Source organism: Chrysemys picta, chromosome 10 (genome assembly GCF_011386835.1).
Source record: "Chrysemys picta bellii isolate R12L10 chromosome 10, ASM1138683v2, whole genome shotgun sequence".
Taxonomy (NCBI): domain Eukaryota; kingdom Metazoa; phylum Chordata; order Testudines; family Emydidae; genus Chrysemys; species Chrysemys picta.
This window is the reverse complement of record NC_088800.1, coordinates 64,712,607-64,740,312: the sequence shown is the minus strand read 5'-3', so window position 1 is coordinate 64,740,312 and position 27,706 is coordinate 64,712,607. Positions and strand designations below refer to the sequence as shown.

The 27,706-nt window shown below is 42.8% G+C and overlaps 1 protein-coding gene, 1 long non-coding RNA gene and 1 other non-coding gene across 6 annotated transcripts in view; 2 read left to right on the top strand and 1 right to left on the bottom strand.

Moving 5' to 3' along the window:
* The window catches only part of LOC135973808 (uncharacterized), a 142,524-nt gene extending 129,454 nt beyond the window's left edge, over positions 1 to 13,070 (bottom strand). Inside the window, exon 1 of the long non-coding RNA XR_010590826.1 lies at positions 12,651 to 13,070. This is a non-coding gene — a long non-coding RNA (uncharacterized LOC135973808). The remainder of the gene's footprint in view (positions 1 to 12,650) is intronic.
* The window catches only part of EMP2 (epithelial membrane protein 2), a 41,276-nt gene extending 13,798 nt beyond the window's left edge, over positions 1 to 27,478 (top strand). The window contains exons 2-7 of one of the 4 annotated variants that reach the window (XM_042861617.2): positions 6,199 to 6,957; positions 7,662 to 8,097; positions 18,203 to 18,313; positions 21,905 to 21,995; positions 24,316 to 24,462; positions 25,464 to 27,478. In XM_042861617.2, coding sequence (XP_042717551.1) covers positions 18,236 to 18,313; positions 21,905 to 21,995; positions 24,316 to 24,462; positions 25,464 to 25,648 — 501 coding nt within the window. In that variant the 5' untranslated portion in view covers positions 6,199 to 6,957; positions 7,662 to 8,097; positions 18,203 to 18,235 and the 3' untranslated portion in view covers positions 25,649 to 27,478. Of the gene's footprint in view, positions 1 to 6,198; positions 6,958 to 7,661; positions 8,098 to 15,564; positions 15,605 to 18,202; positions 18,314 to 21,904; positions 21,996 to 24,315; positions 24,463 to 25,463 lie in introns of those variants that run through there. The other 3 variants (XM_042861618.2, XM_065558817.1, XM_005295239.4) reach the window with 3 other exon arrangements.
* TRNAK-UUU (transfer RNA lysine (anticodon UUU)) lies at positions 23,461 to 23,533 on the top strand. Its single transcript has one exon. It is a non-coding gene; the product is annotated as a tRNA-Lys (tRNA).
* Positions 27,479 to 27,706: the final 228 nt, after the last annotated feature.

Genomic DNA, 27,706 nt, shown 5'->3' with positions numbered 1-27,706 from the left:
CTTCCTGTGGGGTACCCTCAAGCCCTTTCACCCCCCTCCTCGGGGGGGGGGGGGGCGCTAAGGAAAAAAAAAAAGGAAGTCATTTGTTACCACCAGCTAATTAAACATATGCACAAACCTCTTAAGACACAAAAATCCAATTCTGTTCTTAAAAAGGGTATTTTCTTTTTTTATTAAAGAAATTTACATCTGGGAACTCAGGCTATTGCTAAATTTTAAAAGAGGAACTACAAGGATTAAGCACCAAGAATAACTTTCTTGAGGTCCAGCTTAAAGGTTACAAGCAAAACAAAAGCACCTGGGGTTAGCACAGAGGAATCCACAAGCCATAATGAAATAAAAGGGATAAACCTAATCACATCTTCCTAGACATTTCCTGATCTACTTACATATCTGGGGGTTTAAATACATGGGCCAGGTATGAAAAAATCATCAGTATCATACCTAGGAACTAAGCTTCTTACAGCATAGCTGCTGCCCTGTCCGCCTCTCCCCGGGAGAGTGAGACAGACAGACAAAAGGGGCGTCTTTTTTTAATTTTCAGTTCTAGCCTTCCCATTGGCTCTTTTTGCCAGGAGCCCACTCATTTCCTTTTACCTATGCATAGCAGGGAGACTTTTTAACCGTTTACAGGTAGAGCAATTAGGAAACAGCTACTAAGAGGGATTTTATAGCTACTGTCTGAGTGGGTGTCCATAAAAGGGAGGTCCCCCCCCCTTTCATTTATCACAGAAGCCCAACCACAGTTGATACTTGCTAGAACATTTTCAATCATCACAGCTGGCTAATAAACAACTTAAGCAAATAGTAGGCCTGTTTTTTCCACTGCCTGGAATCTGTTGTAGTTGCATACTTTGAAGGAGAAAATAACTGCAGAATGTGCTAGGCAGTGTCCCAAAGAACATCTGAGAGGCACTTCTATTTATTTGGTTTTATGATGCTTATTTTAATATTCTAGCCTGTTTTAAAAGTATGATACATTTATCCAAATGGAAAAGCATCCAGAGTCTCCTATTTATCTGTCCCTCATCTCAAGGAATACACTCAATTTAGTCCCAAAAGAGCACCCTGCAAATGTAATGTTAAATAGCTTCAAATAATGAAACTGAAATTTGTTTTCACTAAAGGAATTAATCTAACAGTATTAAGTTTCCTGAATTTTTGTGTCTTGCACATTGTTCCATGTTTAGGCCTCAGCAGGTTGACAAGTGTGCAGAGAAAGCTTTTGCTAGTTTGAAAAAAAAAAAAATAATCCACTAACTGAACCAGCTGATTTTACTTTTCGAACTGAAGATCATTGGACATGGAAAACAAGTCCAGCATACTAGATTTTAAAAAATGCAAGTTCCCAGTCTGTTCTTACAAACAGGTGAATTTTATACAAGTTTAGACAAAGGTACAATGAAAACATGAACTGGTTTCTATGTTACCATGTCATATGTCACAAGACGCCATGAGATAATCACAAGAACTTATTTTACTCAGAGTTCTTATGCAACAAGTCAAGAATTTTGTGATACATCATAAGGTAGCAAACCTCTCATGCCAATGCATAATTTTTCTTTCCCTTCTAACTTCAAAACATGTAGCCTTTACACTACTTGGAGTTCCTAAATATGGGACAGGCTTCTCCTGATTCAGTTTTGTGCTACTAATGATGTAGAAAATGCAGCTGAGGCTTGAAATCAAATTTTAACTCATGGACATTTGCTCTTCTTCCTGCACTTTAAGAAATCTCAAATGTGTGGGAAGTTCTTTACCAGATGCTGAACAACAAGTTAGGGTAAGATCCTCCCCCTGTCTTACACTGAATTCGCTCAGTTAGTCAAACTTATTCAATGTCCCTATGAAATTGGGATAATCACCTTGAATTGGAGATGCTTGGGGATTAGAATTTGAAACTCTGAAAAGACTGCACAGAAATACTGTATCTGTGAATTTTGGATTCTGTGTACTCTAAAAACTCAGAGGGTGGTCTTGCTTTCTCCTAAGTACATAGCCCAGATGGAAATGATATGAAGAGCTAGTTTGTGATTAATGGGCAGAGGACAGGAGTTGAAGTTGCAGGGTAAAATTACCGTCACCTAAATGCAGTGAGCACAGGATAAAATAACTAGAACATCTTTCCTCTGTAAAGCTCTGTTGGTCATAGAAAATGAAGAATATACAAATAGTGGAAGAGTTTGACAAGCAAAGGGTGGGATGCTGAAGTTGCCTTCCAGAACTCAGGCTTTATTCAATGAAGAAGGTCAAGGTAGATATGTCCAAGCTTTGAACTTCAGTAAAAAACACTTGCCATATGAAGGGGGAGGAACAGTTGATACAGAGGGAGAAAAAAACCTAAGTGATAAACATCATGGAGTTAAAATTGTATAGGTCTTAAAAGGGGGTTCCAAATAGGAGTAATGGAATTAAGATGAGATATTGAGGCTGAATATCAGGAAACATCCTGACAGGGAGAAGTCTCAGTGGAAAGCGTTATACCACCAGAGATGACATCTAGACTGGAAAGCAGTGGTAATTCTTTTGCAGAGAAGTCCTGCGTTAGCAGAGATGAACTCTCTTCTCCTTGCTAGTCTAAACATCAAGCAAAATTCAGTTTTTCCTGTATCGTCTTACATTTAAATAATGGAAAACAAGTCAGTAGGCTAAAGCAGCCTTATTTTCTGAGTAAGAGTAAGGGACTGGTATTGATCCCTATACTGCTGCTAACGTGGCATGCAGAGGCAAGCTATTAACCTCTCCAATAATGTGTTTGTTGAAAAACTGTCTGTTAGTTACAATACAAAACAGTTGGGAGTCCTGGGTTCTCTTCCCAGCTCTGTGATTGAGTTGCCGTGACACCTTATACAAGGCACTAACATCTATGCATATCTCACATGATGCACACCCACTTCTTTAAAGCATATCAAGTGGTGATAATAAATGTCTACCAATAGAGTGTAAAACTGAAAAAGCTAGTAAAAGACAAGAAGAAGTGAAAGCTGCATTTAATATTCCTCACTACAGTAGCAAGCTAAGGTAGCAGTTGAGCATATCTTCAGGATGAAACAGGGTTATCTAATTTCATGTATTAATTGGAACTTTTTTGCTGTTAATCTAATAAATGAGCTTCTGTTCTCAGCATGTGTTGTGTCCAGCAATTTACGTGAGTATAGCTATAAAAGCTTCTTGTCTCAACAAATCTGGATAGGTTCAGTAGGATTTTAATAACTCATTATTTTGTGATTAATATATTATACAATATTGATTTTGTTAAATTTTGGCACTCAGTTACCCAATTCTAAGTAAAAAGCAACAGAGGGTCCTGTGGCACCTTTAAGACTAACAGATGTATTGTAGCATAATGCCCACTTCATCAGACACAATTCTAAGTGTTTGTACAGTGATGTTAAATATTAGGGCTTGAAATTGAATTCTGGATGCATATTCAATATGCTGTTCCTATTGCAATCCTAAAACATTCAAAATAGGGAACTGGTTTACAAAATATTAGGCACTTCCTTGGTTTTGGGCCCTGCTACTGATGCCAATATTAGAAGTCTGGAAGCAACTAAACATTTTTGGCAACCTGGCTCTTAAAGGCATTTTGAAGTTTTGGCCAGGAGTTAAAATCCAGAATTCTTTCAGGCTTTTGTGATTCTAAGACTATCATGTAAAATAAACAGGTCCATCTGAAAATGTATATAAATATGAACAACCTTCCAGGTGTAACATGACTCTTGCAATATTAGTAGCTATCAACTTATTTTTTTATTTATTTTTAAGTGTCATGAAGTAAATCAAATTTTACCAGCATTAGGGTTTCTCCCCCCTCCCCCACCTCTTGGAAGCTTTGTTTAAGATGGATAGGACTATCTATGTGAATAGCATCACATTAACATATGCTGTATGCTAAAAGCAGGGCCGGCTCCAGGGACCAGGCACCCAAGCACATGCTTGGGGCGGCACCTGGTAAGGGGCGGCAGGGGGAGCGTGGCGTGGCATTTCACGGGGGGGCGCTCCAGCGGCGCGGGCGTTCCGGCGGCGTTGGCGGGGGCAGGCTCCGGCGGCTCGGGGGGGTGTTCCGGCAGCGCGGCGCTCCGGGGGGGGGGGTTCCGGCGGCACGGCGCTCCGGGGGGGGGGGGGAAATTCGTGGGGCGGTGCTTTTTTTTTTTGCTGCTTGGGGCAGCAAAAAAGTTAGAGCCGGCCCTGGCTAAAAGCACACTTGTCGAATCCTGCAAATACTTAGGATCAGTAGCTTTATTTGTGACTATTCCCGGTGAGTTCAGTTGGACTCAACTATCTATTTGTGTTGTGTCCATCTAAAATTAACATGTGCAGGGCTTAAATCAAACAATGTCAAACAAACCAGTGTTTACATTTTGGTTTTGAACATCTCTTTGAACAGGAAAACTAGGATTTTAATGTAGTGTTAATTTTGGTGGATCTACAAAATAGCAACGTAACGGGGTGCACTCACCTCATGCAAGCAGCCCCAGGTTGAGTTTGTGTGGGCCTGCGGTTTTTTCTCCGTCTCCTCCACTCATAGTGCCCCTGTCAGCTGCTGCTCTTCAGGCAGGTCTTTGGTGACTCAACCTTCCAGGCAAGTCACACACAGTCCATGTGTGAAACTAAACAAACCCCTTCCGGGGCATACAGTCCAACTGGGCCCATCTCAATGCCCTCAGTAATGTGCTATAGCCCTCCCCAGGCTCAGTCCTTCAACAGTCCAACAGGGGCCATCATGGCACCCCGCAGCTGGGGTCCGGCTAGCTTGAGAGGATTCCTGCTCTGGATTTCCTCCCTGGAGACTCTTTGCCTTCACTTGACTTCCCTTGAGTCCTCAGTGACCCCAGCTCTCTAGCTGAGCCACTTCTCTTGAACTAAGTTTATAAACCCCCAACCCTTCAGCTGAGTCAGTCTCAGTTCAGCCACCTTCCCTGGATGTACCAGAGTCTAACAGTCAGTCCCTTCCCTGGGCCTGTTTCAATCCCCACTTTCAGATCTTAGCCATTTCTCCAGTTGCTGTTGGTGGAACCCGGGCCCACCCACTACTCCAGGCCCCAATCCAGGGATCCTCTAAGTAGCAGCCACATCCCTTGAAGTAACAATGTTTCCCTGGGCTACTTCCCCATGACCCTTATCTTTCTAGAGTCCCAGCAGCCAGGAGAACTTTCCTTGATCCCCTGGTCCCTGCCAGCCAACTGAACTCAGACTGGCCCTGCAGCTCCTTTTATACAAACCTGATGGGCCCTGATTGGCTGCTTCCCTGCAGCCTCTTTCTGGTTGGTCTTGGAGGACTCTTTTCTACTGCCCTTCCCTGGGATGGGTGTGGTACGACTGAGAGGCCTCCAGCAGAGGGCCTCTGGGCCTAATACACCCCATTATAAGCAGAATCTAGTTAATTTGTTCCACCATACAATGTCATTAAGTTGTTTGTTATCACAGTATTCCATTTTGAAATAGCAAGGAGAGAGCCAACATTGAATACAGTGCCAAATGCCATGCTGTTGCTCGGTAAGCTACAACGCTAGGGGTTGATCTATTGCTGAAAGATCTGGGTACAATTGTGAACCTGAAGAGAACTCTTGGAAAAGTGTTGGTAGTGGTTGACAAGACAAAGTGGACAACTAGGATACAAAAAACTGGATAGGTTACTGTACTATCTGGACAAGTAAACAGTTAAGGTACAGAAGTGTCTGAATATTGATGGATGGAAGTCTTCTCCTCTGAACTCTTCCTAATGATTAAGAACTACACAACTAAATCACTCGAGACAAAATCCAGTGATGAATGACCTGGCTTCCCCTGAGCTTTAAGTGGCTTCTAGAAGGAAACTGGCCATTGTTTATGTAAATGATACAAATTTAAGGTGGCATGTTACATGCCACGGGGTTTGAAGGATAGCGAAGCAGAAGTAGCTGCTTATAGGAGGGTGTAAGTTAAAGAGCATGTTACCTGTTTTAATCAACCTTTTTGGTCACCTTTGAATTTCAAACCAGCATGTTTTGCTAAGAGTTAGTCTGTCTCAGACACACAGTAGGTAAATGGACATGTATCTGTGAAAGGGATAGAGAAGGATGAGTTAGGAGAGAAGCAATATAGGCTGAGGCCTGGTCTACACTACAAAGTTAGGTCACATAAGCTGCCCTCCATAGACATTGTTCATGTGTCTGTGCTTAAATGTGTCTCCCACTGACAAACGCCCTGTTACAGAGATGCAGTAACACCTCCTCCCGAAGCGGCGCTGAGCTGTGGTCGATGTACTGAAGTTGACGCAGCGGGAGTGTAGACGCTGCATTACCTACATTGATCTTAACAGTCCACTAGCAGCTGTCCCGTAATGCCTGACACTGACAGCTCTCATCACACTTGTGAACTCCACTGCCCAGGGTCACAGAGACCAGAAGTCCCCCCTCTCTCCACCCCATTTTAAGCCCTGCAACTTTTAAAATGCCTTTTCCTGATTGCTCAGCTTGGCGAGCACACGTAGCAGCTCTCCATTGTTGTGTGCAGCTGACCATGCCAGCTATATGCTCCAGACACACTCTGGCTTGGAGTAGAGAAGAGATATTGGATCCTGTGGGGAGAAGAAGCTGTGTGGGCACAGCTACAGACCAGTTGTAGAAATGTGGACATCTACCAGCAAATTGCACAGGGGATGCAGGAGAAGGGATGTGACAGGAATCAGCAGCAATGGCACATGACAGCGAAGGAATGACAATGGGCATATCAGAAGACTGGGGAAGTCAATCCAGTGCTTTACAAAGAGCTGCATGTCATACTTGGCAGAGACTCCTCTACCTCCCCACAGACCACTGTGGATACCTCTGAGGATCCAGTCACAGACCTCTGGCATGAACAGTGAGGTGGTGGTGGTGGGGGACATGCAACCATGGGCTCCAGCTACGCCATGCATCAGGATCTGTTTGAGACACCACCACAGTCCAGTCACTCCCGGGGAACGATTCTCAGGTAAGTGGGTAAATGTATTTCCCATTACAGTTATGGTGCTCCTAACGTAGCAGGACACAGTTATTGATCTTCCATTAAATTTACTCATACTAGAAAAGGTAGCAGTACAAGGAGAAGTAGCATTATCTGCTTTTCATTCCCCATAGAGTTAGGGAGGGGTGGGGAATGCAGACCATTTTGTTTATGTACACAGGCATGTCCCTGGCATTCTCCTGAGAGATCTTGACACTTTGATGGGGGTACTCTGCAATCCTCTCCAGTAGGTTTCTAGGGGTAGCAGCCTTATTTCTTCCTCCATGGACACTTTCCCACACCAGTCACAGTACACAGGCTAGCAGCATATGGGCCCAGGTGGCTTTAAGATGCCAGCAGCAGCTGTGCTCTCAACTGTGTCACCTTCAGGAGAGATATCAGCTAAAATCACCACTGCTGGTGGAAAATGGTGCCAGTATTCAGTGCCATTGCCCTATACTCCGTTTCATGCAACTGAGCAATTCCTTCCTCATTTCCCTCACCCTTGACAGGTCATATTCACCCTGCCTGGTGTTGTGAGTGGTGCCGTACTCAAGTACTTCAAGGCAGAAGTGTCAATAAGCATGTCTTGTTTAAAGCTTTAGGGGAGCATGGAAGGAGTCCTAAATCTTAACTTTCGCTTTCTGTTGTGACTATACTGACAATGGTACCTCTGTGTGTTTTATCTGTAGCTGCTGCCACTGCAGCCTTGAGGGGTTCCAGATGAGGAGAATGAACATGTCTTCCAGAGTCCTCTTCTAATAGATCCTATTAGCCAGTGCCACATCAGACTGTGCACAAAGGGCCTGGAGGTTGAATATTGCAGACAGCTTGGAGAAGGAAAGAGTGGATGCCCAGCAGGAAAGGAGACAGAGATGGACCAGGACATGATAGAGCTTCTCTGGCAGCTAACATGGATGCTGCAGACTCTTGTGGACCTATAGGTTCAACAATCACAGGCTTGTCTCTCTTTGCAGTCCATGGAGAACTTCATTACACCACCTTCCTGCTTCCTCAATATCCCATGTGGCTTCACGGACTGCACCCCTACCCACACCAAGGGACATTAAGGACAGCCACAGCTTCACATAGGCTGAGCTGTGAAAGCCATGGTTGCTGTATGTGTAGGTAAAATGGACATGCATGTTCTTTCCCCTTGTTAAGTTCTGTTTCATTAATTTATTAAATTGTTACTGTACTTGCCTTTAAATTGCACAGATTTTTCTTTGCGCATTGGTTGTGTTACTCAAAATTCTATTATTTGGAAAATAATTCATCCTATTAGTTCACAATATATGCTACAGAATGCCTAGTCATACCAAACACACCCACTTATTTGTCATCGCACAGTGTGACAACTCATAGGATCAGTGACAAACAGTGGAATAATCCTAAATATATAGCAAGTGCCACAAGATTAATAGGTCCATTGACAAAGTTGTACACCAATAGATGTACATCACACGAATCCTAACTTTGCCCAAAATAGCTGGGGCAGGAAGAGTACAGTACACCACAAGGCATTACTGTAGCTCCCTGAACAAGGGAGCCATCACTTTTAAAAGTGGGAAGGTTATGCCCTCCCAGTTTTACTGGCCATGAGGGTGAGCAATGGGAGGGAGAGAGGAGCAAGCAGAGGGTGGGACTTGGGGGGAAGGGGCGGCATGAGGGGGCAGAGCCTCATGGGAAGGGGCCTGCTCCCCACCCCCACATTTAGGGAGCTTCCGCCACTCCCGTTTCATGCTATGTCCCACAGCAATATGCCCTCCAGGAAATCATCATATTCCCACTGATTCAGTTCTTCTTCCAGCTCTGCAAATTCCAGAGGATTTTGCATTCTGTGCTTGCAACGCTTATGACAATAGTGCGGAGCTGTGCGGACTCCATGCTTCTGTCAAGATGGCAGACAGTGAGGAGGACCATGTGGGTTCATGGGATTTTTTAAAAAAAAAGGTGTGAAAATTATGGGATGGAGACAGTTGCATGCTGGGAAATTGACCCCTTCCTCCCAATCACCCCTGCACAACTTGTTTCTGTCCTACCACGCATTGCCAAAAGACAGTGTTTGGGTGATGGTGGATTGTGCACTAGAATACCTATCCATGGTGTACTGTACACAAACACACGCCATAGGCGGCAAGTTATATGGGCCTGTGGTGCCAGTGCTCCACCAATATTCAAGAACGTGGGCCCAGCTCCACGAATGTTTGGGCTCATGTTTTCAGAGCTGTCCTGTCCATAGGATGGACCAGGGCAACCGCCCCAGCCCCGTGCTTTGGGGGGCCCCACGCTTCAGGGGGATGCGGGGTCCAGGGAAGCCTGGGGAGTTAGCAGGGGACCTGGCACCAGCCGGCAACCCAGCCCCAGCCCACTCCTGCTCTGCCCCACCCCTTCCCCCAAGCCCCCCGCCCCGGGAGCCATCAGGGCCGGCTGGGGCCGGGTTGCTCGCTGCTGCCAGCGCCAGGCCCCTCGCTAACCCCCCAGGCTGCCCTGGAACCTGCATCTCCCTGAAGTGTAGGGCCCCCCAAAGCACGGGGCCCAGGGTGGTTGCCCCAGTCCATCCTACGGATGAGACGGCTCTGCTTGGACCCGTTCAAAAATTATACAAACCTGGCGCTCACAAGCACACCTGGTGAATATGTGCAGCACCAGTGCAAGAAGCCAAGTGTGCACATGTACAATATGCCAAGTGCAGCAGCTTTACGCTCATATTACTTGTGACCACAAAAATTTGAAGCGTAGCATGAATTTCTGACTCAGGCCACCGCAACACAAAGCTAGGAGTGGTAAAAGCTTGTAATATTAAGCACAACTTGGCAACTCCATGTGAAATGACCATTCTGACCTAAGCACTTTTATCCGGTAAGTTATGCCCAGAGGGGTTTGGAGAGCCAAGGCATGGCTTGCTACAACAAAGTTCCTTACAGAAAAATGGTCCATCCAGTGTTCTGCACCAGCCATTTTCATACAAATCCATCTTTCCCAACCCATTGCCAGATTTGCCTTCTAACTCTCCACAGTACAATGCTGTTATAGATAGCTAGGGGGAATCACTTTCCTACCTCTGGCCAGCCCTTCTACTCCACACTTGGGGAATATATATGCCTCTTTCTCCAGAGGAGGGATTTTAACCCCCTCCCTGCCAACTTGTGGACTGGGTTTTTCCCCCCTTCACATAATGGAATAAGTAGAGGGCCACGTGAATGGAGGGAGAAGAGATTAGTCAAATGATACCCCCCCCCCCAAAAAACCTACACAATTTTTACACCTACTGTCTCCTTCCCTATCCCCACAAAATGCTATATAGAAAAGATCACCACCACCATCCAGGGGGTGACTTAATTTTAACAAAGGCACCACTGCTGTTGCAGCATATTGGAATGTGGTGTGCCTACAGATGCACAGCTGAAATCTATTCATTATTACTTCTATCACAGGGCACACCACTCATGGTGCCTCCTGCTGGTCACTCTGGGGATTAGCTCATTCAGTCAACACCCTGTTCTGTGGTTCGCATGCCACCACTCCAGCTCTCTCAGCCTGCAGCCCCTCTTTCTGTCTCAGGAACCGCAGCATCCTCTCTGTGACTCAGCCCTCTGGCTAGATCACTCAAAGTTCCCCCTTTCGGGGTATAGTTCCTCAACAGTCCTAGTCAGTCTTCCCATTCATTACTTTGGTGCCACTCCCACAGTGGCCAGTAGGGGAATCTAGGCCCCCCCTCTTCTCCGGGTTCCAGCCAAGGGACTCTCAGCTCAGCAGTCCAGCCTTTTTTTCTCTAGCCTCACTGCTCTTTCCCTGGTACCCAAAACCTTCTTCCTCTCCCCAGGAAGTGACTACAGCCAACACACCCTGCAGTCTCTAAACTAGGGGTCGGAACGTTCGGCACGCGGCTCGCCAGGGTAAGCACTCTGGCGGGCCGAGCCAGTTTTATTTACCTGCTGACGCGGCAGGTTCGGCCGATCGCGGCCCCCACTGGCTGTGGTTCGCCGTCCTGGGCCAATGGGGGCGGCGAGAAGTGGCGCGGGCGAGCGATGTGCCGCGTCAGCAGGTAAATAAAACTGGCCCGGCCCGCCAGGGTGCTTACCCTGGCGAGCCGCGTGCCAAACATTGCCGAACCCTGCTCTAAACACTCCTCCCCCTACTCCTAGGAGTGTCTACGCTTTCGCAGCAACCCTCACTGCTTCTAAATCCCTGTCTTTATATTTCCTGCCCAGCTCATTCCTCCACAGCTAGGCTCCCTTATCCACTCAGGGGATTAGGTGCCCACCTGATTCCCCTCAGCTGTGGCTTGTCAGGTTAGTCAGTCTCCTTCTTGGCCCTCATTAACCATAGCAGTGAGTGTGTGAGGGAACACCCCATCACATACCCTCCCACTCAAGACTGCCACCCAGGGGCAGGGGTGCTGGAACAATTTTTTATATTGGGGTGCAGATGATAGAAACCATGCATTTGGTATTTGTTATTGCTACTTCAAGCCAGGGGGTGTGGCAGCACCCCTACTTCCAGCACCCCTGTCCACGAGGGAAGGGGGCAGGTACCTCCTCCCCTGGAGCTGTTGCAGTTGGGCCTGCAAGTCATCCCTCTCATGCTCCAGGTCTCCCACAATGAGGAGCAACTTGCCATTCTCCTCAATGGAGTCTCTGAACTTCTGCCTCTGGAATTCTTGTGCTACCTGCAAGGCCAGCCTGGTGGCTTTCAGCTTCTCCTGTAGCCCTAGCCTTTGCTCTACAGACTCTCCTGACACCCCTTCTCCCTGGGTCTGAGTTCCCAGCTCGCCTCCTTTAGCCTCTGTACTGGTCCCCACATCCATTTAGCGTGGCCTCTAAGAGACTCTTCTTTCTCTCCAATCTCTCTTTTCTCTTCTCCCTTTCAGCCTTCTCCACTACGTTAGTGTACCCCGCTCTGAGTATCTGGCTCTTCTTGGTCCTTTTTTTTGACCCCTTGCCCCTCACTTTTTTCTCATCCCCCATCCTTCCCTGGGCTACAGTTCTGCTTGTGAGGGCACTGCCCCTTCACATGCCCTGGCTCTCCACAGGTGAAACAAGCACCCCACCTTCCTGTTCTTTTCACAGGTCGGGCATCTTGGGGTTTTCCTGCTCTCTTTCCCTTGGGGCAGGATTTCTTCTCTTCCCAACAAGGGCACCTTCTCTTAAAGCGTCCTTTCCACTCACAGATTAACACTACTCTGCTCAGACTTCTGGCTTCCTGACTCTGGAACCTCACTTCTTGCCCAAGCCTCTCTGGTCCCAGCTCACTGGCTGGAGGGTCTTGAGCAAATAACGTTGCTCTTCAGCTAGCTCCCTCGTGTATTCTTCCAGGTATCTCTATGCCTCCTACTGTTGCTAGTGGTTCTCCAGGATCTGCCTCTTTAGGCCCTGGATTCCCTTTGGTTGCTCATCAACCCCCTTCAGTGGGGGCAGCCACTCTGAAGGCCAGCTGGGGTGGGTATACCTACTTTCTGCCAAAAAGACCTCCGCACACTGTAGTGCCATTGTCTCTTTACCCCTTGCCTTTCCCACTCCCCTTGTATCAGGGTGGCTATCTTAAACAGTTTCTCAGTCTCTCGCACCTCCCCTTATATCAGGGGCAATTTCCTGCACAATCTTTCAAACTCTCCTTGGGTCAGGAGTGAGTATCATACCCACATTCTCTGCCATATTGTCATGGGGCGCATCACTCACCGCTTGTGGTGCCTCTTGCTGGGGATTAGCTCATTCAGTCAATACCCTCTTCCAGTTTGCATGCCGTCACTCCAACTCTCTGGCTGGCCTGCAGCCCCCCCCTCTGTCATTCAGCTCTCCGGCTAGGTTACTCAAAGTTCCCCCTTCCGGGGTATAGTTCCTCAGTAGTCCTAGGCAGCTGTGGCCTGTCAGGTTAATTAGCCTCCTTATTGGCCTTCATCAACCCTAGCAGCAGAGTGTATGTCTGTGTGGGGTGGGAACAGGACACCCCATCACAACTTCCCATTTTAAAAAACCTACACAAACTCTGAAGAGGAGGAATGATGGAAAAACACTGCTTCAGAATGAAACTCTCTCTTCCTCAACTGGAACAGAATTGGAGCTGCTCCTCTTAACGTTAGGAATGAGAAAGTCTGGCCTGTAAGAGTATGACTATGTGCTTTTAAACATTCACAGCTGCCTTGTATCAGCTGATTCAGGCATGTAGGGCTATACAACTGCAGTGTACAACTCTTCTGGGCTTGAGCCAGAGCCCAGGCTCTGGAACCTTCAAGAGACATCTACATTGCAGTTTTATAGCCCTGCAGTTGAGTCAACTACTATGGGCCAGCTGTGGGTATGTCTACACTGCAGTATAAGCCCAAGGTTCAAACTCAGGTTTAAGCCTAACCCCCCATTCCTTCTACACATAAAGCATGTTAATCCAGGGTCCCAGGGTCCCTCAGGGGTGGAGGGTCCAAGCCTGAGTGAAGCTGGGAACCAGAGTTCAAGCTCTATTGCTTTACAATGTAGACACAGCCCTGTGGGACTTGTGCTCTGGGTATCTACCAAAAGTATTCCACAATTCCATGAGCCAATTTTCTCTATCCTTTAGACAATCAAGTTTGATGGACAGTCAAGTTTTCCCACACTGCCCCACATATAAAAGGCTAGAGCAGCCACATTTTGGGAGGATGCTAGGAAGTCTGGGCTATGGGTGGTTGGACTTGGGCCCATATAAAGCAATATGGACCCTAGAGCCACAGGTTAGGACCCTGAGTTCAACTATTCCTAACCTGGGGTTACAAATTAGTGTAGCTCTCAAGCCCTAGGTTAACAAATCCAGGGTCTGCTAACTTGAATGCTGCTAACTCTGGGCTTACATAGCAGTGTAGACATACCCTGAGGATGTTTTTGAGATGAGTGTTGTGCCTCTTGCCTTTGAGTGAAGAGAAATGGAAAGAGCTGTTCCTTTTGCTCTGTGCTGATAGAAGAAGTGCACAAAGCTAAGGGGATCTTTTCCTCAAACGGCTCTTCTGCATTTGTTTGAGGTGCATCACCAGGAAAAGTATCTGAAGACAGGCCACCTTAAGGCTGTGTATGAACCATGTTGGACTTCACTGGGCAGAGGGAAGGGCTGAGCAGAGAAAGCTAGCTTAAAAGGCACAAACCCTCCAGAAGGCCCCTAGTGAATCCCATCTTCTATTCCCTGTCCATAGGTCCTATACTTTTCTGACCCTCACTGTTTTCCTCTATTCCCCACTGCCTCTTGGTGAAGGTCCAATCCTTTCTTTTTCCCTAGCTCAGCCAGGGAAGGGGAGCTGAAGCTGCCTACTGCTATGAGAGGGAGGCTACCTGCAGAGGAGGTGAGAGGGAAGAATACTTCACTCACGATCCCAGTGCCCTAGAATGAGACATTGTCCAGGCTAAACTAGCTGTTTGCAGTGTTGAAGAAGAGCTCAGTGTAGCTCAAAAGCTCGTCTGTCACAGCAACAGAAGTTGAGAGAGCAGTGACCTGCTGCTTGGGAGTGTTCCCTGTGCTGCAGGCTCACCTCAGAAGGGAAAGTAGCTACCTGCTTCTGCCAGTGGCCATGTTCTATTGCACTTAGGTAGAACATACATCCTGACTGCTTCTGTTACTTTGAGGGCTGGGATACCTCTGCTCTTCTCAGCCTTGAGGCAAAGGGGAGCGAGCTGTTGCTAGTAATGTCTGGGCCATACAGACCTCTTCATTCTCTTCCTGGGTTTCTGCCCTGCTAAAACATGATGGGATGGCAGGTTTATTCCCACTGCTGCTTCTGTATTGGGCTAGCACTTGAGGCATCTCCCTCTCTTCCCCAATAACCTAACGGGCCAGTCTCCTTGGTTTTCAGCAATGCATTCTGGGGGATTCTCAAAGGAGGAAGTTGAGGAAGGGTTGTTTTTTTCAAACCTTAAAAAGACAGGCAGCCTTATATTGAAACACAGACATCCTACTTTAGTCAGTCATGCCTCAGTATGCTTCATTATGAAGGGCATGTTAGTCCAGAAATTATTTGTATTCCACCCAAAATTGCTGACCCTGGCACATCCTTAACCAATCACTCCTGCAATTAAGAATCATAAAACTGAAGATCTAAGCATTCTGCAAGAGGGAAAATAAATTCCCCTCATTGTAGGTCTTTGTTATGCATTGCATCCCATCCCAAGTTTGGGCCTTATTAGTTTGGAGGTATGATCTCAGTTAATGAAGCTGTAGACTTCCTGGTTCCTCTTTACCAGCTCAACCCTGGAGAAAGCTCTTTAGTATAGCTCTGATTTCAGACTTTCTTGGCTGGCTTCCAAACAGCAAATTGGAAGATTTGAGTCTATGTTAATTACTTGAATTTAGGTAAAAGTTCTGATGTCATAAAAATGTAATTTATAAAATAGGTTAAGCTTGTCACTGCTGAAGAAGTTGCATTTTTCATTGACTTCTGTGTTTAATTGGATAGTTGACAACAGGTATTGGCTTTTTCATGTTATCTTCTAGCTGCCACGAGGAGAGGTCTCCCTTCTTGGCCATTGCTAAATTTTTAGTGCACCCAGGTGCTGAATTTGACAGCTGTACTCTCCTATCAATTAAATGTACCTCACCAGCAGGGTTTTTAAATGTCTGATTCTTTGAGCACTGGGTCTTGCAAACATCTCTGTGGCCAGGCTGAATAATTTGATAGGTAACTAAAATCATTAGTAGTTTCATTATTTGCATCATAAGGGAGCTGTTGACCAGTGGATAGAGCACAAAGGATCTTAGATTCTACTGGGTTGCTAATCTACATGTGGTGATTTTTCTTCAAGCTCTGGCTCCTGGATTCAAGTTATTAGGAGATTCCAAGCCAAATTTCATTGGCATAAAATCATTTTTTGTTAAAGATTTTTTATTTGAGGACCTGATTGAAGTATTTTGAAAGCTTAAGGTTGGCAATATTGACTTAATACACAATGTCTAGTTCCTCATGACCCATTCTGTGAAATAAGGAGGATGTTTATCTATAACTTTCTAAAGTACTTAAATCTATAGTTGAAAATCAGTAAATCAAAACTGTTAACTTGGAAAAGATTTTTTTTCTTCTAGGCTAGTAAAACTTGATTTTACCAGGCTGATTTTGATTTGATCAAATCTGGTTAGTTTGTACAGCAGGATAGGAGATATGAATTAATCTCAAAATTGCATCATACTGCTTTTTCTACTGTAATACAATTTGCTTCTCTCCTGGTGTGGCAACTGACCTGTTGATACCTGATTAAGTTCTTGTTTGGGCACAATTTGTCCAGCAGATGAAATCTTAAACTAGGGAGAGAGTGTGCTCTCCATTCAGTATGGAGATTAGTGGTATGGATGGTTTCAAACTACCTTTATAAAAAACCACAAGATTTATACTCTTCATTCAAGGAAGAATCTGGATGACATTAATAGGAACAAACATGACTAATGGCTTCAGTTATATAATAGCATGGATTTGTTGGTGAAAATTAGCATACTCAAGGCTAGAGGTGGAAAAGGCAAAGTTTAACCGTGAGTAATTAGACAGGCATACACTGTAAAGTAGTTTCCTTTAACTTAAAATCCAGATTTAACTTTGCAATATTCCAGTAGGATTATGCCAATTACATATGAAAAAGACCTATCAGATCAGTGTTTTTTGAGAAAAGCTTTGTTAAATGGGTTCATACATCTTATGATACTCCATAGTAGACTCCGCCCATTAGTCTGGAACTTCTAGTTTTCATACAGTATGTCTATATGCTGTTCGCTTTTTGTTAAACTTTTGCAGAGTAGTTGTATTTTGGAAGAGGGGAATGCCAGTAGATCCATTGCTCTTTTAAAAATGCTGTCAAAGTAGTCTTTTATTTAGATAAACTCACTGTCTGCATTGCTGTGTGTACATGTAGTTCATGAGTCTAGCAGATAAGGCTGGGGTTGAGACACGCAGCAACTTGGTTGTGGTAAGTTTGTAAACATAGACTAACCATTAAATTAAGTCTGTTATGTGAATCTGGTCATTTGAAAAAACCCTCCATAGTAAAGGAAATGGAGAAATATCCGTTAACATAAACATCTTAATTTCAATCATGCATATCAGTACTCTCATAATGGTATATACAATGGCCTTATACTGAAATATAAAGAGCTTGAAACAGAAAAATACACAACTGGACATAAGTAAAATACACTCTCATTGGCAAGCATTCTTAAATAGTAAGAGGAAAAAGGTAAAGGATAGCAGGCAATAACACAAGTTTAAGTATGTTAAAGACAATACTTTCCCCCCTGTGTTTGGTGACTACCCATACCTCTTTCTTAGTGGTCCCTTTCTGATTGCTCTTGACATCAAAGGGGGGCTGACTGGGCAATAAGATAAAGGTGGACTGGAAAAAGAATTGTGACTGATGGTAAACTGGCTACAATGAGTATGAGCAAAGCTACACTTTCCTGACTGAGTGTTACTTTATCCTCCAATAGACAAAAGGCCTAGAACAGTTTTTCCTCAAACAAAAACTAAGACCTTTTGTATGGTGTAATATAATATAGTATACCATAGTCCTTGATAAACCTAGCAAATGATTCCTGAACTGCTTAATCTTCTCCCAGTTTCATTGGCAACAGCATCCTTTTGAATCCAGTATTTCTTCCTCCTTGAAGATTTAGGGTGAAATCTTGACCCTATTGTAATCCTATTGCCAGGACTCCATTGTCTTCAGAGGGACCAGGATCTCACTCTTGATCTTTAAAACACTAACTTTCTTAAAAGAAAAGACAAGCTATCCTAAACCCCATTTCATTGCTGGAGAGGCTCACAGTAAGAAATGTATGTGCCGCTAGGAAATTCTGTAGAACTGTTTGTCACCCAACAAGGGTAGGACAATGCATCTGTCTGTAATTGACATATTACAAAAAGCAACACTCCCATTCTCATATATATATAAGTTGTAACTCATTGCAACAGGAAAGGACATAAGGAACTCTCTAACTAATCCTGTATATCTAGTGAAATTGTTGCATTATGCTATTCTATACCAAAATTGACCAAAGCTACCAGAGAGCTTTCTATCTTTATAAAAGGAAGTGCTCTGACTTCCTGGCTCAAAATATACATAACAGTAACATTTTGGCAGATACAGTATTTCCTTACTCTGAAAATAATTAATACTCGCACCTTCCTATTCCGCAGGCGATTGAGATCATATCCATGTTTTAAGATGTCAGATGTCCGCTATTCAGTTTATCACTACATAATCTAATTATATATATATACCTTGTTTTTAAACAGCTTTATCTCACGTTAAACCTTCACGGAGCAACCATGTTGATTCTTCTGGCTTTCATTATTGTGTTTCACATAACTTCAGCAGCGCTGTTGTTCATCTCAACCATTGACAATGTAAGTTTCATTCCACCTAGAAATTCTAATTCAGAGCCATACGTTTCTCCATGTTATACTGACTTGAGCTTCAGATTATGCATTTTCTAGCTGTGTAGTCACAGAAAAAGCAGCTTCCCCAGCTTGTAATCTGGGCACAATCATAATTGAAATATAAATGCACCTTTATATAAAATGTGAAGAAAAACATTTCCTGGTCCTAGAGTCTAGCTGAATATTAAAAGTACAGTCAGATCAAAAATTAAACCAGCAGTTGCTCCTCAGGCCAACCCAAAATGTAACCAACTAGCATATTTAACCTAAACAATGCCCCTCTCTGCTGAAGTAATGCCCTTTTTTATCAGATCCCTCACTTCCCAACTGACTCTCTTCTCTCTTGGTTTTGTGTTTATTTCATACGCTTGTTTTTTTTGAGTTCTCCGAAGCATTTGACAGTGTTAGGATTTAGTACACTTGATCTAATTAATGGGGAAATTCTCGGCTTCTTGTACTTGCTCGTAAGACCTGAAACCTCCTGCTGCGACTGTGTCTGGAAGAGGCTATCCAAATCACTGCCACGCCGCTACGTTTCACAGAGCAGCATTCTGGAGCAGGGCAGGGGGATGTGACCTATGGGCCTGCAATTACATGTATCTACTGGCCAAGAACCTACAAACACTGTAGCTTGGAGGCTGAAGTTGTGGCTCTGGGTATTGCTGAGTTTGGGGAGAAGTGAAGATTTTACTGCACTCCTGCCAATGTCACATACACAGAACCAGTTAATTTATGATTTTTGTAGTGGGAGACTTTCAGCCTAATAAGCCTTATTAATACATTTGTGCAAGGCACCTAAAACAGTACTATGGAAGACACACTAGAAGTTGAAATACGTTACAGCTTCTGTGCTTGCTTGGAGTCAATTGAGCCACAAAGTTTAGAAATACTTTGGTGTTGGTTGGAAAGGTTAATTTTCCCATTACTGGCCTTTTGCTCTTATATAAAGGAATTTTGCTCTAGCAATATTTGTACATGTCTGGCTCTTCACCTGGATCTTTTCCTTTGCTGAACACCCTTTGTCCCACTGTTGCTACTGCAGTTACTTATCAGGGTACACTCTTGCTAAGGCAAATGTACACACAGGCTTTTAGGATACTGAAAACACAGCTTGTATCACCATCTGTTTTTAACTAGCTCAGCAAAACCTCCCCCTTTCCACACCCCCCGCCCCCATTAGCAGAAACTTCATTTGCAAAACTTTGACTTTTTCTTTGATGGGGTTGCATAAGACAGCAGGGGACTGGACTCTGACACAGGAGGTCCCTTCCAGTCCTACATCCCTATCTTAAGAACTCAAGTTCTATCAGTTGTCTCCTTTATAAACACTTTAGGGAAATACTGACTGAAAGACAGGTTAGGCAATATGCTAACTTCAGTGCAAATATTATACACTAGTGTCCAAGCAAATGAAACCCAAGTAACCCTAGCTATACAGAAGCATGCATTCTTGATCATCTAGTTGCATTGTTTTAAAAAAAAATAAACTATAGGTTTGTAACCACCTTCTCAATATTTTTTTCTCATTGCCTGAATTGGTTTTGCACAGTGCTGAATATGATGATAAATTAAACTGTATTAGAAATGGGTGTTCAAAATGCTACATTGGACCGAAACACTTGTTTGTGCCATACTTAAACTGCCAGTTTAGTTCATCTTGAACAAAGGCCAAGAGTACAGATTAGTCAAAAACCTGATAGACAGTTTCACATGTGAAACTGTCTATCTTTGTCTTCCTTGAATTAATATCCAGTATTTCAGGATACTATCCAGCCTGAATTCTCCTTGTAAAGTAACTAATTCCAGAACTGCTTTCCAAACAATTTGTTAGCCACTTACCGCTATAATCTCACAACTATTTCAGTAGCAGACACTACTGTAGGTAATATTTAAATGGCATATTTTTCCAAGCCCAGCAGAATAAAGGTCTGGGTAGTTATTTTAACTGGTCTGGATTTCCTCAGGAAATATGCTTGGCAGTATTTGTAGTGTTGCTATGTAAGATGCATTCAGTCATTACAGTGCTATTTTGTGCTAACAGACGGTACACCAACAATAGTAATATCACAAGTGTATCTTAATGAGTCACTAATCGTTTCCAGTCTGATGTCCAGTTGGACATTGTATCAAGAGTACAGACAAGTCAATACCAACTTTGCATGATGTTTGACATTAAATCAGTCAGGAAATTCATGCACAAGCTTCCAACTTCCCAAGGCTGTAGTTTTACTCCCTTGCTCGCATGTATTACAAGAGCATCTTATATCTCACATAACATAGGGCCCCACCTGAATGTACAAGGGAAGGCTTCACTTCTGTTCATTAAAAGAACAGACACTGTCATTTCTGGCTGGTGATCTCCTACTTCTGGCTAGGAGTAGCAGATGCAGCCATTGGCTTCTGTTTTATAGTTCTGGTGGCTGTAGTTTTGTGCTGTGTGCACTCACCTATCTTAACCTCAATATATCCACCACGCTTCGCTATTGCCTTGCAGTGATCTACCATGTGAGCATCTTGTGGCATAGACGGGTAGAAAGATTCATGACCCCTTTCCCCACATGGAGCTCTATTATTTGTCAACCATAGCAATGGAGCATAGATTGATAGTATTCCAATAGCGCCTACTACCCCCGTGTCAGTCACTGGATATATTTACAGTAAGAGTTTCCACAGCTGTTCACCTGTTGATTGGGTTTTAAGCCATAGGGAGAAATACAAAATTTGCAAACATACACGAGGTTATAGAAAAAGAAGCAATTTAAACATGTATGTAAATTCCAACTCCCTGATCCTCAGGGGACACATTTGAAATTTAGAAAATGTGAACTCTCTGAGAGCTGGAGCTAGGAATCTGATCTCTATTTTTCTTGAGAGCAAGGGGACTTCTGACTAGCAGAAAACTGGTACTTCTCCATATGGTATTGTGCAAGTTCCTCACTTAAAAGCAGACACATGGCATGAGTGGAGTTTTAAATTGGAACAACTTGTGATTTCTTTTTATTTTTTTTAATCAGTCCTAAAAATATCACCTGAAACATTTGCCTGAGCAGCAGAAAGTCCCTCCAATATCTGGACAAAGTAACTGGATATTTAAGTTTCTTGCCCATTCCCTTCCTATTCTTCACAGAAGACTAAATTGTACTTCACTATTGGAATTTAAGATTATTTAATTTAATTTCAAAATGTTTAACCAGTTAATGCAGGAAATGTATATTTATTAATTGCAGAAGCTGTTTTTATTCATTTGTATCCTAGTGAGTAGCAACTGATTTTTGTGATCAGTTTCTTGGTGCTACATAAATGTATCTTTTAGACTGTATCACTAGGCTGAAACCAGGTATATGCCACTTCCAAGTAATTTAAGTGGCTGAAGATGCTGCTGAGAATGCTGCTATTGTACATAGATGCCAACTTGTATAGCTGTGAACAAGTGCACAGTACAGTTTTTGGACACAGTTAACATATTTAAGCCAAACATTTTTTTATAAGACCATTTTAAGAGGTGGTCTAACTTTCCTGGTCTGAATTTTTATACATTTCCTTTATATTGTTTTACAGGCCTGGTGGGTAGGAAAAGACTTTTCTACAGATGTCTGGAAAGTCTGTATCAATACAACCAACTGTACAGCCATTAATGAAAACAATTCAGGTGAGTTTCAGTACTTACTATTAAGCTGTCAAACTAGAAGCTGCTTTTAAGGAGTATCATGTAAAGACACTATAAAATGTTTCAAGACAAATACTTATTTCTCTGCCTCAGTTTCTCCATCTATAAAATGTGGATGCTATTGCTTCCTCTCCATCCTACAAAGGAACTGAGAATTAATGTTCATAAAGTGCACTAGAGTGTGTTTGAAAGGTCTAACAAAATACACACCCTATTTTCTGGCATCAAGAGTCCATAGCAGACTAGTGAGACTAAAACTAAACTGGGTTAAAAACTGTGGTCGCATGTGACTGCAATGAAGGGCATTAAATGCTAAAAATAAGTTCCAGTTTTCAAATTCTAATTTAGAAGAACCTGCTAATAGTATTAATGGTAGTTACCAGAAATACTTTTGAGGAATCTAATTTAAAGATCAACAAAACAGAACACAATCCAAAATCTTAACTAAGGGAACACAATGTACAATATTGACTCAATTTATCCCATTTTAACATGAGTGACTTCACTGGGAATAAGAGATGTATTTCAGTTATGAAACAACAGTAGTAACAATTTCTCTTATCCCACCCATTCATTCTTGGTCTATATCGAAGAGGTGAACAATTTGACCCGTATAATCATGGATGGCTAGACAATACAATGATTTTCTATCTACAAGTCCATTTAGCGAGGAGGTATGAAGATTATTGAGGTAATTTATGGCCTCCATCAGGGTATGGTTATAGTAAGCACCTCAAGTATTTAAACACAACAAAACAAAACCAAAAGTCCCCACACTCTTTCCATTTCAGTTTATAGAGCAATAGCTGGATTGACTTACAGGATTGAGACTAAACTGAGGAAAAGATTAACGGAAGTAGAGTTTTGCACTGAGTTTTGAAAGCTGGTAGGTCCATGGTCACTTACCTCTTCTAGGTCTGCGGCAATGCCCTGCTGTGCATTCACGAGCCATCTCCCAGTGGCTGACAGTTTCACTGTGCTGGTGGAACACAGCTGGTACAGGAGGACATTATTTTGGAGCAAGACACAGTGTCTTTAATAACTAAAGTCAGTTCTATTGAAGGCTTTGCGTATCAAGACAAAGGGTGTCTACACTGCAGTTGGAGGTGTGACTGCAGCATGTGTAGATGTATGTGAGCTGGGGTTAATCTAACTAGGTCAAGTATCAATAGCAGTGAGCTAGTTGCCTGAGTACATACCCAGGCTCCCTGGGAGGCTTGTACTTGGGCGGCTAGTCTGTGCTGCAGCACATGCTGCCCGAGCTTCACTGCTGTTGGTACCTGAGCTAGTTAGATTAAATCTCGCTCAAGAATGTCTATATCTGCTGCAGTCACACCTCCAATTGCAGCATAGACCTACCCCTTCACCTTAAACTGTATCCTGTATTATAGGGCCACGGTGTAGAAAGCGGAATAGTGATCCATTCACACTGGCTTGTGTTACAGTTGCCCAGGTAGCTTAGTCGGTAGAGCATCAGACTTTTAATCTGAGGTTCCAGGGTTCAAGTCCCTGTTCAGGCGCAGAAGCTTTGGGGGGAGAGGGATAGCTCAGTGGTTTGAGCATTGGCCTACTAAACCCAGGGTTGTGAGTTCAATCCTTGAGGGGGCCATTTAGGAAACTAGGGTAAAAATCTGTCTGGGGATTGGTCCTGCTTTGAGCAGGGGGTTGGACTACATGACCTCCTGAGGTCCCTTGCAATCCCAATATTCAGTGCAATGCTAAGCAGATCATAGTCCACTCTTCCTTATTTAAGACAAGGCAACCAGAGAAGCATTAACACAGGAATCCTGAAACATCTGACCTCAGATGCTTTCTGAACGACAGCACTGCTGGAATTCATGTTCCTGAATACTGTAGCTCACCCTTGCATTGCTATATCCTCTGACTTTATCTCTGTACAACAGATCAGAAGCAAGGGATGGAATTGGGAAGGTGTAGTGTGACAGACTGGGGAAGCTCTATTTGTGCATTGTGGTTGCAGGGCTGTCAGATGCTGTTTAAAAAGCTGCCTTTAATCGGAGATCAGTAATAGATTCTAAGACCAGAAGGGATCATTGGGATCAGAATGTCCCCCATGTAATTCCTACAGCACATATTTTAGAAAAGTCAGTAAGGGTGAATGGAAATAGGAAGGTGGCACAGAGGCAGTGGCTTAAACAAGAAGGGGAAACTGCAAGGAGGGTAGCTAACAAATCCCATTAAGAACAGACTACGGTTGGGAACAGGTAAGGGTTGGTGCTAGTAGGGGAAGCGGCTGGGGAGGAAGCTGCCTTTACAATAAAACCTGGTTTTATTTTCACAGAATATCAGTCTGTGCAGGCTATTCAGGCCACCATGATCCTGTCTACTATTCTGTGTTGTGTTGCATTTCTGGTTTTCATTCTTCAACTCTTCCGCCTAAAGCAAGGAGAAAGATTTGTGTTAACTTCTACTATCCAGCTGCTGTCATGTGAGTAGCTCTTTGACATGTCTCACTTCAATAGCCCTTACATTAAAAGTGGGAAATAGGGTTCAGCATGGAGCCATGGTACAACACAAAGCAGAAGCAGAAAAATGTTGTACATAATTGGTAAGTTTGTACAAATAGAACAAGTGCAAGACTAATTCTAAAAACTAACCAGTTAGTTTAGCCTCAAGCACAGGCTAAAACTTAGTATCGCTAACCAAACAGTTCGTTTAAAAAGCAGACTACTTTATCCTTGCTCTGAGGTATATGTTAGAATTTTGAAGGAAAACCCAGATAAACTTCTTAAATGTACTAACTTAGGAACATACTTGAATAACTTTCCAAACTTTGCAGGCAAATATTCATTTTTACTTTCACCAAGTACAGATTTAGAACTGCCCATATGCCTGGAACCATCCTATTTCCCTTCAGACTACCATGGTACTTGACAGAGTTAGACAAATAAGTTTATTTTTTTGGGTGGTGGTGGGAGGAACTCTTAATTTTGAGAAGTTGAGAACTTCCTTTTGGACTGATCTGATTTTATTTATTTTTAATTTCCAGCAAATTGAAAGGTTGGGAGAGGGGAGTTAACTGAGTGTTTTTGCCAAATATTTTAGTTAGATTTCTAGCTTAACACAACATTTTAAATAATTAACAAGTTTCAAATGTTCTGATTTTTTTTTTGGACTTTGTTTAAAAAAATCCGTCAATATTCACAACATTTCAGTATCGCAGAATCTCCATTTTCTGCCAAAAATGTTTCAATTGAAAAACTTCATCCAGCTCTACTGACAGCACTTTAGTAACATGACTATTTAAACCTGGCTTAAGAAAAGGAATCATTCTAAATACAGTTATGAGGATGAAGAGTGATTGTGAAAAGCAGCATCTGGGCAGGGGATAAATAGTGGTTGAAGAACTACACACTGTGTGCCTGTATAACTGCTTTAAATCTTTTAAAGAGTAATAAAGACAGTTTTAATGCCTTCTTTCTCTTCCAGGTCTCTGTGTTATGATGGCAGCATCCATTTACACAAATAAGCATGAAGATCTGCACAAGAGTAATGGATATGAGTTTGATGTTCCTAGTGGCCAGTACGGATATTCCTTCATCCTAGCCTGGATTGCATTTGCTTTTACTCTGATCAGTGGTGTCATGTACCTAGTATTAAGGAAACGTAAATAAATGTCAGCATCTAGTTATTTCTGTCATTGCAGTACAGAAGCAGAATTCCAATAACCATTTTGTATATACTCATTTGTGGTTTTGTAGTAAAGGTATTGTTTCTCTAAAAATGTACTGTGTTCTTGGTATGAAAGACTATGGAAAAAATGATGTAAGTTTACTGGAACACTCTGCCAGCTGGGGTCAAGAGTCTGAACAAGCCAAGGCCAAATTAGATTTCCTTTGTATGTTCCACAACTTTAAATGGCTGCCATTAAACTAGGCATTAACAAGAGTTTGATCCTGCCCTCTAAATGGTTCACACCATGCATAGATGTACAGATGGCATTTAACTTCTGTTGTGGATGTTTAAAGGAACCTAAACACACCTGCTCAACACACACGGATGGGGTCTTCCTAAACTATTTAGCTCTGTTTACTTAAACTTCCTGAAAATGAGACAGGGATTTTTCTATATGGAAATAACTGATATAAACCTGTACTAGGCTATTAGACTTAAATGCTCTCTACTGTAAAATACAGTTTTGGTTAATGGTGATTTAAAGGTTGGTTAATCATCCTTGATAAAGGTTGTGGTTTTTACTCATCTATTGTAGCTTCAGGGTTTAAAGTAGCATTTTATAGTTTGGCATACTTAATCATGGCCTTTTTATACCTACCGTAGTTGGACAAACCCTAGGCCTAGAAAAAGGAAAGCTAGTAGGTTTTGAATAGGCCTGTAACTAGTTACACTTGAGTCAGATCAGCTAATACAAAATAGCATAGCTCTACTGAAGTCGGAGCTACACCCTATAGATCAGTTAAATAGTTGACCTACACAGCTTCAGTGAGAACACTTGTTTGATTACTCACAAGGTAGGAATGGATGCAACTCAGTGAACTATCTCAAACATGGGAATTGGTCTTGCTTTATTTCCCAAAGTGGTGGTGTTTATGTATTACTTGCAGGGGGCAGGAAAAAACTACTGGCTTAGAGAACAGGTAGAGTAAGAGGGAAACTAGATTTAAAGCAGTCCTAGTACTATACATTTTTGCCCTTGTAACATGACACTGCTAGTCTCTTATCTGCATTATTTCCCTTCTAAGTGTGTCCTAACTTGTGAAGTTACCAACTAACACTCCTTTAATTTGTAAAATGTTTGTCCCCAAATCTTCATTCTGTTAAAGGAATAATTGGGTACACAAAGAATAGAATTTGTTCTGTATATAAAAAGATGTACTATAAGGAAAGGGTTAAAGATGACTTCACCCCTGGCTTACATTTCATGTAATGAACAGTAAAATGATCTAATGAAATTATAATACAAAATACTTGGACCAAAACTATGTAACTGACTTATGACTAACGGGCCATACATTACAGTATAAATACTAACTGGCTACTTGACAGATACTGAAAATAACTGAAGTAAATCATTTTGCCTGGGTCATTTTATAGTTTGAATATTTAAATATGTAAGATACAGCATGCAAATATGTACATACATGTATACACAATCATGCTTTCATAATGAAAGCCTTAACCCCGTAAAGCAAATAGTATATGCTGGAAGAGTACATACAGCCATCTATAGATGCTGCCATATTTTAGTTAGTCCAAGTGTGAATCTTTTGTACACAAAGAAAATGCCAAGAAAAGTTTGAACTCTGTCTTGTGACAGGAAAACTGTATTTTTAGAATTTTTTTACCTACTCGGCCTTGAAAATATTTCATTTTCTATGTTTTATATACTCTGAAATTGTACATGAAAATAAAGCAGAAACAACTACTGTACTGTAACAGCAAGCTTGATACATTTGATAGCCCTTAAAGTTCTGGACCCATTTAAACATTGTGTGTGAGTATTTCTGTGCAAATAAGTAAAAATTAATAGCTCTTTACTTTCCCTGTGAGATCCTCATTAAGACACTATAAATAAAAACAAGTAGGTGGTTCACTATGGGAGAAGTAGCAAGAAGTATTTGTCAGCTAAGGAAGCTTTTCCTTAGTTGTCTCTAGGTGACTGGAGGTAGCTAAGCAGCTGGAACTTCAGGGTCTCACTGTGTGGCTATGAAGAG